This window comes from Dipodomys merriami, unplaced genomic scaffold, assembly GCF_024711535.1.
Source record: "Dipodomys merriami isolate MVZ:Mamm:240054 unplaced genomic scaffold, mDipMer1.0.p SCAF_59, whole genome shotgun sequence".
NCBI classification, from domain to species: domain Eukaryota; kingdom Metazoa; phylum Chordata; class Mammalia; order Rodentia; family Heteromyidae; genus Dipodomys; species Dipodomys merriami.
In genome coordinates this window covers 6,723,508-6,739,149 of record NW_027206168.1, presented here as the reverse complement: position 1 = coordinate 6,739,149, position 15,642 = coordinate 6,723,508, and the positions used below count along the sequence as shown (strand labels likewise).

The 15,642-nt window shown below is 40.4% G+C and overlaps 1 protein-coding gene across 3 annotated transcripts in view; it reads right to left on the bottom strand.

Annotated features, from left to right (window-relative positions):
• Ankfy1 (ankyrin repeat and FYVE domain containing 1) overlaps positions 1 to 15,642 on the bottom strand; it is a 123,917-nt gene that overhangs the window by 69,685 nt on the left and 38,590 nt on the right. For all 3 annotated transcript variants that reach the window (XM_070001742.1, XM_070001743.1, XM_070001744.1), the window contains exon 3: positions 7,116 to 7,234. In XM_070001742.1, coding sequence (XP_069857843.1) covers positions 7,116 to 7,234 — 119 coding nt within the window. The remainder of the gene's footprint in view (positions 1 to 7,115; positions 7,235 to 15,642) is intronic.

The window sequence follows — 15,642 nt, the reverse complement described above, 5'->3', positions numbered from 1 at the left end:
CTGTCCCTGAGCCTAATTATGCTCAAGGTTAGTGCTCTACTGCTTGAGCCACAGCACCACTTCTGGCTTTTTCTGATTAGCTTATCATAGGTAAGAGTCTCACAGACTTTTCTGCCAGGACTGGCTTCAAACCATGATCCTTAGATCTCAGCCTCCTTAGTAGCTATGATCACAGACATGAGCCACTGGCACCCAATTAACAAGTCTTATTAAAAACCAAAAACAAAAAGGTAAATGTAAAACATTTAGTTCTAGATATTTCAAGCCGGGCACTGGTGGCTCACGCCTGTAATCCTAGCTACTGAGGCTGAGATCTGAGGATCGAGGTTCAAAGCCAGCGCAGGCAGGAAAGTCTGTAAGACTCTTATCTCCAATAAAAAAACAAAACAAAAAAACAAAAAAAACTGGAAAACTGGAAGTGCTGCTGTGGCTCAAGCAGTAGAGTACTCACCTTGAGCTGAAGAGTGCAGGGACAGCACCCCCCTCCCCCCAAAAAAAGGTATTTCAACTGATATTAGCTTTATCATTTGAAAAGAATATTGAGTGAAATATAGGGAATCACAATTAGTCCCCATTGTTTCTGAGATGACACTGGAGTGATTTTGTGTATGTGTGTGTGTCTGTGTGTGTGAGTCCTGGGGCTTGAACACTGGGCCTAGGTGCTGTCCCTGAGCTTTTTGCTCACTTACCACTTGAGCCACCACTCCATTTCCAACTTTTTGCTGGTTATTTGGAGGGAAGAATCTCATGGACTTCCCTGCCCAGGCTGGCTTATAAATAAATAAATAAATAAATAAATAAATAAATAAATAAATAAATAAATAAAGCAAAAACAGAGTATATTTTGTCTCTCAGACTAGCCAAGATTTTTGAAAGTACCTAATCTTTTACACAACTATATGCATAGATTATTATCTTAAGAAAAAAAATATTGGGCTGGGAAGGTGGCTCAGTCAGTGGTAGAGAGCTTGCCTTGCATGCATGAGTCCCTGGCTTCAATTCCTCAGCACCACATAAGCAGAAAAGAAAAAAGCCAGAAGTGGCACTGTGGCTCAAGTGGTAGAACGCTAGCCTTGAGCTGAAGAGCTGAGGGACAGTGCCCAGGCCCAGAGTTCAGGCCCCACGACCGGACCAGAAAAAAAAAGAAAAGAAAAATAACTATGTGCTGGAAATGTAACTCAAGTGGTAGAATAACTGTCAAGGAGTGCAGAAGCACTGAGTTCAAACCTCAGTATCACAAAAACTGGAAAAAAGTATGCATCAGTTAAAACTATCTGTCAAGTGACAGTGGCATATACCTGTAGTTCTAGCTATTCAAGGAAGCTGAGATCTGAGGATTGCAGTTCAAAGCCAGCCCAAGCAGGAAAGTCTATGAGACTTTTATCTCTAGTTAATGACTAAAAAGACAGAAGTGGAGCTGTGGCTCAAGTGATAGAGCACTAGCCTTGAGCATAACCATTCAGACAGTGCCCAGACTCAGAGTTCAAGCCCAATGAATGGCATACACACAAAGTTTTATCTCAACCAATGGCTAAGCACAATGGCTCTCACCGGTCATCTCCAGGGACCGGAAGAAGCACAAGAGGGAGAACTGCAGCCCAAGAGGGCCTGGACATAAAGCAAGACCCTGTGTAAAACTTAGGCAATGCTAAAAAATGCTAAGGGTACAGTTCAAGTGGTAGAGCACCTGCCTACCAAATGGGAAGCCCTGAACTCAATTCTCACATTGAAAAAAAAAAATTACCCAGTGGGGTGTCAGTGGCTCACGCCTGTAATCCTACCTACTCAGGAGGCTGAGATCTGAGGATCATGGTTCAGAGCCAGCCCAGGAAGGAAAGTCTGTGAGTCTCTTATCTCCAATAAACCAATAGAAAACTGGAAGTGAGGAGCTGGGAAGGTGGCTCAGTGGTAGAGCGCTTGCCTTGCATTCGTGAGGCCCTGGGTTTGATTCCTCAGCACCACATAAGCAAAAAGAAAAAAGCTGGAAGTGGCACTGTGGCTCAAGTGATAGAGCGCTAGCCTGAGCTGAAGAGCTGAGGGACAGTGCCCCAGGCCCAGAGTTCAGGCCCCATGACCGGACCCAAAAAAAGAAAAGAAAAAGAAAAAGAAAAAGAAAACTGGAAGTGACGCTGTGGAGTAAAGCAAGTAGGCAAGCAGTAGAGTGCTTGCCTTGAGCTGAAGAGCACAGGGACAGTGCCTAAGCCTAGAGTTCAAGCCCTACTACCACCAAAAAAAACCCAAACAAACCAACCAGAAGAAAAAGAGAAGATAAATATGAAAAACAAAAGATTAAAAGAGACCTGTGCAGGGTTGGGAATGTGGCTTAGTTGTAGAGTGCTTGCCTAGCATTCATGAAGCCCTAGGTTCGAATCCTCAGTACCACATAAACAGAAAAAGCCAGAAGTAGTACTATGGCTCAAGTGATATAGTGCTAGTCTTGAGCAGAAGAAGCTCAGAGACAGTGCTCAGGCCCTGAGTTCAAGCACCAGGACGAGCTTGCACATATGGATGCACATGTACACAGGCAGGCGCGCGCGCGCGCACACACACACACACACACACACACACACACACACAGAAGGGGGGTGGGAGGAAGAGGTACCAGTCACACACACACACACACACACACACACACACACACACACACACACACACACACACACACACACACACACACACACACACACACACACACACACACACACACACACACACACACACACACAGAAGGGGGGTGGGAGGAAGAGGTACCAGTGCCTCATGCTGTAATCTTCACTATTCAGGAGGCTGAGGCTAAGATCAGAGGCAGTTCCAAGCCAGCTATGTCATTAAAGTCTGTGAGACTCTTATCTCCAATAAACTACCAAAAAGCCTGAAGCAGAACTATAATTCAAGTGGTAGGGCACTAGCTTAGAGCACAAAAGCTCAAGGACATTGTCCAGGCCCTGAGTTCAAGTCCCAGGATTCCTGCTCCCTACCCACACACACTCACACAATAAAAGACACACAATTGTCAAGGGTTACTCAGAAGGCTGAGATCGAAGTTCTTGGTACAAAGCTACTCTGAGCAGGAAAGTTCATGAGACTCATCTCTAATTAAGTATCAAAAAAGAAGTAGAGCTGTGGCTCAAATGGAAGAGTGCTAGCCATGAACAAAAAGCTCTATAACCTTATATATAAGGTTTCTAAGGCAGTTAAATTCAGTTTCAGAAAATAGAAATGTATTTGCCATGGACTTGGGATGAAGTAATGGAGAACTGCTGTTTTATAGATATAAGCTTTAAGTTTTGCAAAATGAAGAAATTCAGCAGAACGCCAGCAGCCCAAACCTGTAATCCTAGCTACTCAGGAGGCTGAGATCTGAGGATCACAGTTCAAAGCCATCCCAGCAGGAAAGTCTGTGACACTCTTTTGTGTATGTCAGTCATAGGGCTTGAACTCTGGGCTTAAGCACTTTCCCTGAGCTCGTCAGCTGAAGGTTAGTTCTCTACCACTTGAACCACAACACCAGAAAAACTTGTTTTTCTGATGGTTAATTGGAGATAAAAGTCTTACTGGCTTTCCTGCCTGGGCTGGCTTTGAATCATGATCAGCTCTAATTAATCACAGAAAAAGCCAGAAGTGGGGTTGTGTGTCCAAGTGGTAGAGTGCTAACCTTGAGCCAAAGAAGCTCAGGGACAGTGCCCAGGCCCAGAGTTCATGTCCCAGGAATGGAAAAAAAAGAAAAAGAAAAGGAAAAAGATGAAGTAGTTCTGGAGAATGGCTATAGAACAATTTGAATATAATTAGTGTTACCTAACTGAAGATGTTTAAGTTTTGTTATATATATTTTATGAGAATTTAGAACAACTTTTGCTGAAAACAACTACAGAAAAATGATGACACACTGCACACAGGGAAAAGATTCCAATAACCACAGATTTCTCATCAGAAACTAAGGAAGACAAGAACACAGTCAAAACATCTTTAAATAAATGCTGAGAAGATATAAAAAACCTACTAGCTGAGATTTTTATGTTCAACAAATGTATCCTTTAGATATGAAGGCAAAACAAAGACATCCTGAGATGAAAAAAGACAATTTGTAACTGGGAGATTCTACAAAAATTGCATAGGAAACCCCAGCACCGGTGGCTCCCGTGTACTACTCAGAAGGCTGAGATCTGGGAATCACAGTTCAAAGCCAGCCCAGCAGACCAAACTGTAACACTCTATCTCCAATGAACTAATAGAAAAGATGGAAGTGGAACTGCAACTCAAGTGGTAGAGCTCCAGGCTTAAGTGAAAATGCAATGGGACAGCACCCAAACCCTGGGTTCAAGCCCCAACACTAGAGATAGATGATAGATAGATAGATAGATAGATAGATAGATAGATAGATAGATAGATAGATAGATAGATAGATAGATAGATAGATAGATAGATAGATAGATAGATAGATGGAGTAGACTACACCTTTAAACGATAGATAGATAGATAGATAGATAGATAGATAGATAGATAGATAGATAGATAGAGATAGATAGATAGATAGATAGATAGATAGATAGATAGATAGATAGATAGATAGATAGATAGATAGATGGAGTAGACTACACCTTTAAACAAGTCTTACCAAAAGATTTGTGCCAAGCCCAGTGGCTAACGTCTGTAATCCTAGCTACTCAGGAGGCTAAGATCTGAGGATCTTAGTTCACAGCCAGCCAGGGCAGGAAAGTCTGTGAGACACTTATCTCTAATTAACCACTAGAAAACTGGAAGCAGTGCTGTGGCTCAAGTGGTACAGTGCTCGCCTTGAGCTGAAGAGCTGAGGGATAGAGTCCAGGCCCCACAATGGACCAAAAATATTATTGTGTTAGGAATGTGGCTTAGTGGTAAAGTGCTTACCTAGCAAGCATAAAGCCCTGGGATCAATTCTTCAGTACCACATAGATAGAAAAAGCCAGAAATGGCACTGAGGCTCAAGTGCTAGCCTTGTGCAAAAGCTCAGGGACAATGTCCAGTGCCAGTCCCAGGACTGGCAAAAAAAAAAGGAAGGAAGGAAGGAAGGAAGGAAGGAAGGAAGGAAGGAAGGAAGGAAGGAAGGAAGGAAGGAAGGAAGGAAAGAAGGAAGGAAGGAAGGAAGGAATTTTTACTATATTTTAAAACTGTTATGAATGTCATCAAAAAGAACAATTCAGAATTTAGTACTGAAACTGAACAGTCTTGAGGTAGTTGTCACACGGTACTTAATAGATATGGAGGACTGCTGGCTCTCTTGAAATACCACATAGATCTTCCTGAGCTTGCTAGAGCACTGTGGTGTGCCTCGGCAGAGTTTGGGAAACTATTCTGGGACTGATGCACAGGGGAATCTCCCTATATGGTATTTCAGTGCATAGCTTTCCTAATCAGAATGTAAATGAGGAAAAGAAGCTTAGCTAGACAGGACCCAGGACACATTCCAGGAGAGCTGCATGACTTCATACCCTAAGCTCTATGCCAGGAAATTAAGACCTTTGCTTGAGAAATCATACAGCCCAGCTTCAAAACACCCATGCTAAGACACTGGAAACTCTCTAAAATAACATGAGCTACTATTGATAAAGTGCTTCAAAGGGGCTAGAAACAACCACTTTGCCTGATAAAAGTTGCTTTATTTTACACAAAAAGTACTCTCCTCCTGGCCTCAAGACTTGTTAGAATTAACTCATTATTGTTTCTCTTCCAGGATCAATCAATATCTTTTGTTTTTCTAAGTAAGAAATTGCTGACCAAGCTGGGCACCAATGGCTCACACCTATAATTCCAGCAACTCAAGAGAAGCCAGCAGGAAAGTTTGTGAAACTTTTTCTTTCTTTGTTGGTCCCGGGGCTTGACTCTGGGCATGGGTGCTGTCCCTGAATATGTTTGTGCTTAAGGCTAGTACTCTACACATGCTGGCTCTCTAATAAAGACTCTTGATGTGGCTTCTCTTGTTTCTTGTGACCAGTTCCACTACCAAACGGAAAAAAAAAAAAAAAAGCACTCTGGAAGTTACATAATTTTAAGGGCTGCTGCTGCAATAAACCCCAGAAAGACCAAAAACAAAATATAATGTGCGTGCATACACATACACACACACACACACACACACACACACACACACACACACACACACACACACACACACACACACACACACACACACACACACACACACACACACACACACACACACACACACACACAGAGAGAAATGTAAACATAAGCAAAACTTCCTTTTTGGAGTAGAGGAAAATATGTTTCTGTATTTATACAAAACAACTATATGAAATGAGTAGATGAAATATATTTATAACTCTTAAGAACATTGTCATACTCAAATATTTATGACTTGTTACCCAGGTATTAAAGACAAGTATCTACAAGTAAATTTGTCTCTTATGATCACCATCAATTGGTAAGAAAAGTATTTCACTTCCATCAAATAAAAAAAAATTCACCCAAAGAAACATAGGTCCCATGGTTTCCCTTATTTGCAATAACTAGTATATGTCTGAGACAAGCAGAAAAGGTCAAAAGCTATGTACATATGACCAGATAAGATGAAGTTAAGCGAAATGAACCCCAAGATAGGGACACAAGTGGTTTTTTTTCTTGCTTGCTATTGTTTCTAATGTATTTATAATGTACCATGTGATTTTTTTGTTGCTTTGTATGTTTCTCCCCCATGGTATAACCCCTGTTTTCACTGTATTTGATGTCAGTATAATTTGGGGAGGGAAAGGGAAAAAACAAAATGTTTAAATAGGGATACAGGTTGACCCATTGGAACAATGAGATGTATAAGACACTATGTTGAAAATGAACTTTACAATTTAGGGGGGGTTGGAGTGTAGTTGTGAAGATGGGAAGGAAGGGACTGTAAGGTAAAAACAAAGGAGGAGGTAACAATGCTTGATAAGAAATGTACTTATTACCTTGCTCATATAACTGTAACCCCTCTGTACAGTATTTTCACAATAAAAAAACTTATTTAAAAAAAACATTTGAAAGAAAATTAAAATAAGATTAAAAAAAATTTCAAAATCACAAACCCTAACTTTCTCCTGAGTTACTCTGTGACTTGTGTCCCTGATAGGTCAGAGTCTCACCTGATAAGTCCAGCTCCTTAGTGGAAGACAAGTTAGCCAGACTCCAGCTGTCACTTCGGGCTGCCAGTACAAACTTGTGAGCACTGATATGCCTGCCACCAACCTTTATCTTCAGGTCACTGATTAAAAAAAAAAAAAAAGCACATTTATAACAAGAAAACTGTAATCATAATTAGATATAGCTAGGATTCATAGCTGGTAAGTATATATGTATCAGCAAAAGAAAATAAGCAGAGCAAAAATTATTTGTTGGGCCATGTCTGTAGTATGTTGCTGGAAATATTTTCTTATAAGTACCGTGCGCTAGCCAATTACGCCACTGGAGCTCCTGGAAATATTTTCTATTTCTAACTTTTAACTTTAACTCATACATGATACTGTTTTTTCAAATACATTTTCTAATAAGTCTCTTATGGTGGTGAACCTACAAGTTAGAAGATGAACATTCATATATAAAGATGTTTTATGAAAAGATAAAGATAAGTCATCAGAGAGAGAAAAATGGAAAACTTAAAGACCGTGATGGCAGCTCTGAGTCTACAATTGCTGCTATACTCAAAAAATATTCAACAAAATGTCTTACATTCAGACCTAATATTGTCACCTATAACTATTAAGAAATGAGGTGGGCTGGGGTTGGGAAGGTGGCTTGGTGGTAGAGTGCTTGCCTTGCATGCATGAGGCCCTGGGTTTGATTCCTCAGCACCACATAAGCAGAAAAAGCCAAAAAGTGGCGCTGTGACTCAAGTGGTAGAGCGCTAGCCTTGAGTTGAAGAGCTGAGTCACAATGCCCAAGCCCAGAGTTCAGGCCCCGCTACCAGCAAAAAAAAAAAAAAAAAAAAAAGATGGGTTGAAGCTGGGCATGGTGGTACAAGCCTGAAATGTCACACTAAAGAAGGACAATCACAAGTTCAAGATAAGGGAGGATACATAGTGAGATTTTATCTTTAAAAAAAATATTTTTTTCAAAACATGTCCCTATTTATGATATATGGACATGAGGACATATGAAAAGAGATTCCTAAACAGATATTTGTGTTTAACTCTGAAATGTCAAATGCTAAGAGAGAAAAGTAGCAGGGCAGATGATCAACTGGGCTGATGAGAGCAAGTACATGGCTAAGCTAGCAGAAAGGCAAAATCATTCCTTATCATTATCCTGCTTATATTTATCTTTCTTTTTATTTCACATTCCCTTTTTAAATTATTTATTATGTTGGAAAGCCTTCAGAAACAAAGAAACAGTACATGGGGGGGAAAAGAAAAAGAAAAATTAACTTATCTATTTAAAGGAAGATTATTTCTATCCAATATCTGATATAGATGTTACATCACACTTTGTGTAGTGTACTGCCTAGAACACACTTTATGCTGCCAGACACTGATGGCTCACATCTATAATCCTAGCTACTCAGGACAAAAAACAAAACTTTTTAATCATGAGAGGAAAATGGAGACATGTTGCAAGTGAGAGAGCACCAGCAGTAAGTAAAACACACAAGCAAAAGCTTGAGGCCCTAAGTTCAAGCCCCAGTACTGGTGTGCACATCTGTGCGCATGCATACACATACAATACACATACACACACACACACACACACACACACACACACACACACACACACACACACACACACACACACACACACACACACACACACACACACACACACCACACACACACACACACATGAAAAAAAATCAGCTGGGGCTGGGAAGGTGGCTCAGTGGTAGAGCACATGCTTTGCATGCCAGAGGCCCTGGATTCGATTCCTCAGCACCACATAAGCAAAAAGAAAAAAGCCGGAAGTGGCACTGTGGCTCAAGTGGTAGAGCACTAGCCTTGAGCTGAAGAACTGAGGGACAGCGCCCAGGCCCAGAGTTCAGGCCCCATGACCGGACCCAAAAAAAAAAAAAAAATCAGCTGGGTGCTGGTGACTCACACCTGTAATCCTAGTTACTCATGAAGTTGAGATCTGAGGATCGTATTTCAAAGCCAACCTAGGCAGGAAAATCAATGAGACTCTTATTTCCAATTAACTACCAGAAAAATGGAAATGAAGATGTAGCTCAAAGTGGTAAAGCACTAGCCTTGAGCAGAAATTCAAGGACAGTGCCCAGACCCTGAGTTAAGTACCACAACCAACAAAGACAAAAGAAAAATCAAAACCAAGCTGAAACTATTTCATTACAACATTTAATATTTATATTTTCAAAGTGTTACAATAGTAAGAGAATATTTTCATCAATAAGTAGAACTAATATTCTATATATAACTGCCTCAAATCATATCCTATGAAAAAAAGTTCAATGAAAATCAGAAAATCAGAGCCTTCTTACAAAGTACAAATCACTTTAACTCTAACAGTTACAAAATATTAAGACACTGTATAAAGGAAATGTACTCATTACCTGACTCATGTATTTGTAATCCCTCTGTATATAACCTTTATAACAATATGGTAAATTTAAAAATAAAAATAATTAATTTCTAATAAATGGAATCTTGCTGTCTATATTTGTTTTATTTTCGTGCTGGTACTGGGGCTTGAACTCAGTGCCTGGGCACTGTCCCTGAGATTCTTTTACTCAAGGCTAGCACTTGAACCACAGTGCCACTTCTGGCTTTTTTTTTTTTTTTTTTTTGGTGGTGGTTTTATTGGAGATAAGAATCTCATGGACTTTCCTGACCAGGCTGACTTCAAACTTCAATCCTCAGATCTCAGTCTCCTGAGTAGCTAGGATTTATAGGTGTGAGCTTACAGAGCCTGCGCACTATCCCTGAGCTTTTTACACTCAAGGCTGGTGTTCTACCATTTGAGCCACAGCTCTACCTTTTTTTTTTTGTCAGTTATGGGGCTTGAACTCTGGGTCTGGGTGCTGTCCCTCAGCTCTTCAGCTCAAGGCAAGCATTCTACCACATGAGCCACAGCACCACTTCCAGTTTTCTAGTGGTTTGTTGGAGATAAATATCTCATGGACTTTCCTGCCCAGGCTGTCTTTGAACTGCAATCCTCAGATTGCAGCCTCCTGAGTAGCTAGGATTATAGGTGTGAGCCACCGGCGCCTGGCATGCATACACAGCTCTACTTTTAGCTGCTGGGTGGCTAACTAGAGATAAGAGTCTCATAGACTTTCCTGCCCAGGCTTGCTTTGAACCACAATCATCAGAACTCAACCTCCTGAGTAGCTAAAATCATAAGAAAGAGCCACTGGAACCCAGCATTTACTGTCTATGAACTTTTCTATAAAATTCCTACAACCATTGCTGGGCAGAACTGGCGCAGGCCTACAACCCTAGTTATTGAGGTTGAGCTCTGATGATCAAGTTTCAAAGTTAAGCCTCGTGCTGGTGGCTCAAACCTGTAATCCTAGCTACTTAGGAGGCTGAAATCTGAGGATCCCCCTTCAAAGCCAGCCTGGGCAGGAACGTATGTGAGACTCTTGTCTCTAATTAACCACTAGAAAAACTAGAAGTGGCACTGTGGCTCAAGTGGTAAAGCACCTGCCTTGAGCTGAACAGGCCAGGCCCAGAGTTCAAGCCCCATGACCAACAAAGGGGAAAAAAAAAAAAAAAAAGAGATTCAAAGTTAGACTGGGAAGAAAACTCTGAAAGACTTCATTTCCAATTCCAAAGCAAAAATCTGTGAAGCACTGAGTTCAAACACCAGTATCACCAGAAACAGAGACAGAGTGAGAGAAAACTAGTAAGTTCTATGTAAAAATAATTAAGACCTGTGTGTGTGTGTGTGTGTGTGTGTGTGTGTGTGTGTGTGTGTTTGTGTGTGTGCACACTTGCAGTCATGAGGCTTGAACTCAGGGATTGGGGGTGGTCCTTGGGCTCTTTTGATCAAGACTAGCACTCTACTACAGACGTGAGCCACAGACTTTCCTGTCCAGGCTGGCTTCAAACTGTGATACTCAGATCTCAGCCTCCTGAGCTGCTACAATTAGAGGCATGAGCCAACAGTGTCCACCTTGTCTTTTTTTTTTTTTTTGGGCTGGTAGTGTAGCTTGAACTCTGGGTCTGGGTGCTGTTTCCAGGCTCCATTTGCTCAAGGCTAGTACTCTACCACTTGAGCCCCAGCACTACTTCTGGCTTTTTCTGTAATTAATTTGAGTTAAGAGTCTCATGGACTTTCTTGCCTGGGCTGGCTTTGAATTTCGATCCTTAGATCTCAGCCTCCTAGGTAGCTATGATTACAGGTGTGAGCCATAGGCAGCTAACATATAAAAATAAAAGAAAAATAAAAATCTTCATTTCAGTCAATTAAGGAGTATTTTCCTGGGCCAAGGATGTTGCTCAGTGGTGGAACACTTGCCAAATATTTACAAAAAGTAGGTCTGATTCTCAGAACTGAAAAGAAAAAAAAAGTATCTTTTTAAAATACATAAACTAAAGCTCATGCCTATAATCCTCACTACTCAGAAGACTGAGATCTGAGGATAGCCATTTTTTTTTTTTTATTGTAGAGATACTATACAGAGGGTTACAGTTACATGAGTGAGGTAATGAGTACACTTCCACTTCCTCTTGAACATTGTTACCCCCTCCATTGTTTTCCCCCTACCATCCCCTCCCTCCCTCCCTTCCCCAAGGTTCTTTTTTTTTTTTTTTTTTGATCGTGATTAAGTGATTACTTAATTTCCGGAAATTCACAGTATTGTGGAATAATGATGCTCATTTAAAGTCACAAGTTCATTCTAACTTTCCTGGAGCAAATTGTCTATCACAGTCTGTAATATATAACGGTGCTCATATGTTATATACCATATATGTGATCAACAGCATGGGGATATTTAGTAGTGGTTCAACCAGATGAGTGGGAGTTCTTTGTTTCTTAAGTCCTGTTAGTTTTGTCGTATCACCTAACATTTTGGATTCATCATCCACTTATCAGGGAGACCATGTACTGTTTGTCTCTTCGTTCTTGGCTTACCTTGCTCAACATGATTCCTTCTAGCTCCATCCATTTCCCTGCAAATGCCATTATTTTGTCATTTCTAATGGCTGCATAATATTCCATTGTGTATAGATACCACAATTTTTGGATCCATTCATCTGTGGTGGGGCATCTAGGTTGTTTCCATATCCTAGCTATTGCGAACAGTGCTGCAATAAACATGGAGGTGCATGTGTCTTTGTATATTGGTTCCTGTTGTTCAGGGTAGATGCCTAGAAGTGGTATGACTGGGTCGTAAGGGAGGTCAATCTTTAGCATTCTAAGGACCCTCCAGACTGCTTTCCAAAGTGGTTGTATGAGTGTACATTCCCACCAGCAGTGTAATAGCGTTCCTCGTTCTCCACATCCCCTCCAGCATTTGTCGTTGGCTGATTTGTGGATGTGGGACATTCTGACTGGGGTAAGGTGGTATCTCAGGGTTGTCTTTATTTGCATTTCCTTCACCACCAGGGATGATGAACATTTCCTCATGTGTTTCTTTGCCATTTTTATTTCTTCATTTGAGAAGTCCCTCTTTAGTTCCCTTGCCCATTTAGTAATTGGTTTGTTGGGTTTGGGAGGGATTAGTTTCTTGAGTTCCCTGTATATACAGGATGTTAACCCCTTGTCTGATATATTGCTGGTAAATATTTTTTCCCAATTAGTTGGTTGTCTTTCTAGCTTGGTTGCGATAGCTTTATCTGTGCAGAAGCTTTTTATTTTAAGGTAGTCCCATTTGTCGAGTCTCTCTCCAATTTGTTGTGACCCTGGGACTCTGTTCAGGAAGTTCCTTCCTGTGCCTATTAGTTCAAGTGTCTCTCCTACTCTGTCCTGCAGTAGTTTCAGAGATTCAGGTTTAATGTTAAGGTCTTTAATCCATTTTGAGTTGATGTTGGTGCATGGTGATAGGCTGGGGTCCACTTTTAGTTTTCTGCATGTGGCTGCCCAGTTTTCCCAGCACCAGCGGTTGAAGAGGCTGTGTTTCTTCCATTGTATGTCTTTGGCTCCTTTGTCGAATATCAGCTGGCTGTAGGCCTGTGGATTTATTTCTGGATCTTCTATTCTGTTCCATTGGTCTTCGGGTCTGTTTTTGTGCCAGTACCATGCTGTCTTTGTTATTATAGCTCTGTAGTAGAGTTTGAAGTTCGGCATGGATAGCCCTCCCATATTGTCTTTATCCCCTAGAATTGTTTTGGCTATTCTAGGTCTTTTGTTGTTCCATATGAATTTTTGGACTGTTTTCTGTATTTCAGTGATGTATGTCATTGGGATTTTAATAGGAATTGCGTTGAATTTGTATATTAGTTTTGGAAGTATTACCATCTTTACTATATTAAGTCGGCCTATCCAGGAGCATGGGAGGTCTTTCCATTTCCTAGTGTCTTCTGCAATTTCTTTCTTTAACTTTTTATAGTTCTCATTAAATAGTTCTTTTACATCTTTGGTTAGGTTAATTCCTAAATATTTTATTTTTTGGGAGGTTATTGTGAATGGGGTTGCTCCCTTTATTTCCCTCTCTTCCTGTACATTATCAGTGTATAGGAAGGCAACTGATTTTTGTGGGTTTATTTTGTATCCTGCTATTTTGCCAAAGTGATTTATGATTTCTAAGAGTTTGGGGATGGAGTTTTTGGGATCTTGGAGGTATAGTATCATGTCGTCTGCAAAAAGGGATAGTTTAACTTCTTCTTTTCCTATGCGGATCCCTTTAATGTCTTTTTCTTGCCTTATTGCCCTGGCTAAGGGTTCTAGGACTATATTGAAGAGGAGTGGAGACAGTGGGCATCCTTGCCTTGTTCCTGATTTTAGGAGAATTGGTTGTAGCTTTTCCCCATTAAGTATAATATTGGCTATTGGTCTGTCATAAATGGCTTTTATTGTTTTTAGAAATGTTCCTTCTATTCCTATTTTCTCCAGAGCTTTTAGCATGAATGAATGTTGAATTTTGTCAAAGGCCTTTTCTGCATCTGTAGCGATAATCATGTGATTCTTGACCTTGGCTCTGTTGATATGTTGGATTACATTTATTGACTTACGTATGTTAAACCATCCCTGTGTCTCTGGGATGAAGCCTACCTGGTCATAGTGAATTATTTTTTTTATGTGTTTCTGGATTCTGTTAGCTAGAATCTTGTTAAGGATCTTTGCATCTGTGTTCATCAAGGAGATTGGCCTGTAATTCTCCTTTTTGGTTGGGTCTTTGCCTGGTTTGGGGATGAGTGTGATATTGGCTTCGTAGAATGAGTTTGGGATAGCTCCTTCCTTCTCTGTTTCTCTGAAGAGCTTGAGGAGTATGGGTATTAGTTCTTGTTTGAAGGTCTTATAGAATTCTGCTGTGAATCCATCTGGTCCTGGGCTTTTTTTTGTTGGAAGACTTTTGATAGCTTCCTGTATCTCATTATAGGATATTGGCTTATTTAATTGGTTAACTTCTTCTTTGCTCAGTTTGGGCAACTTGTATTTCTCTAAAAATGCATCCATTTCTGCCCGATTTTCTTCCTTTAGAGAGTATAGCTTTTGAAAGTAGTCTGTTAGAATTGTTTGGATATCTTGGGTACGTGTGGTGATGTTTCCTGTGGCATCCCTAATCCTATTAATATGGGTTTCCTCTCTTCTTTTTTTAATTAATCTAGCCAATGGGCCATCAATTTTGTTTATTTTTTCAAAGAACCAGCTTTTTGTTTGGTTTATTTTGGTTATGGTTTTCTGATTTTCTAATTGGTTAATCTCTGCTTTTAATTTGGTTATCTGGCTTCTTCTAGTAGCTTTAGGTCCCATTTTTTCCTGTTTTTCTAGCTGTTTTAATTGCAACATGAGATTATTTACTTGGTCTGTCTCCATTCTCTTGATGTGGGCACTGAGGGCAATAAATTTGCCCCTCAGGACTGCTTTTGCTGTGTCCCACAAGTTTCTTTGTGAGGTGTTTTCATTTTCATTGAGTTGTAGGAAATGCTTTATTTCTTCTCTGATCTCTTCTGTTATCCAGGCATTGTTAAGGAGTGTGCTGTTCAATTTCCATGTATTGGAGAAATTTCTGCGGTATGCTTTGTTATTGAGAGCTAGCTTGATTCCACTGTGGTCAGATAGGATACAGGGGATTATGTCGATCCCTTTGTATTTGCTTAAGTTCCTTGCATGAACTATGATATGGTCTATTTTGGAGAAAGTTCCATGAGCTGCTGAGAAGAATGTGTACTGTGTTGTTTTAGGGTGAAATACTCGGTAGATGTCAGTTAATTCCGCTTGCAGTATGGCCTCTCTTAATTCGGTAGCTTCTTTGCCAATCCTCTGGTTGGTAGACCTGTCCTTTGGTGAGAGTGGTGTGTTAAAGTCTCCTAGTATTATCGTATTGGGATCTATTTTATTCTGTAAGTTTGAGAGCATTTGTTTGACATATCTGGGTGCACCAATATTTGGGGCATATAAGTTGATGATGGTTATATCCTCCTCTTGGATTGTTCCCTTTATTAATATGTAGTGTCCGTCCTTGTCTTTCTGTACTGATTTTAATGAAAAGTTTATTTTGTCAGATATCAGGATAGCTACACCTGCTTTCTTACTGGGGGCGTTTGATTGGTAGATCCT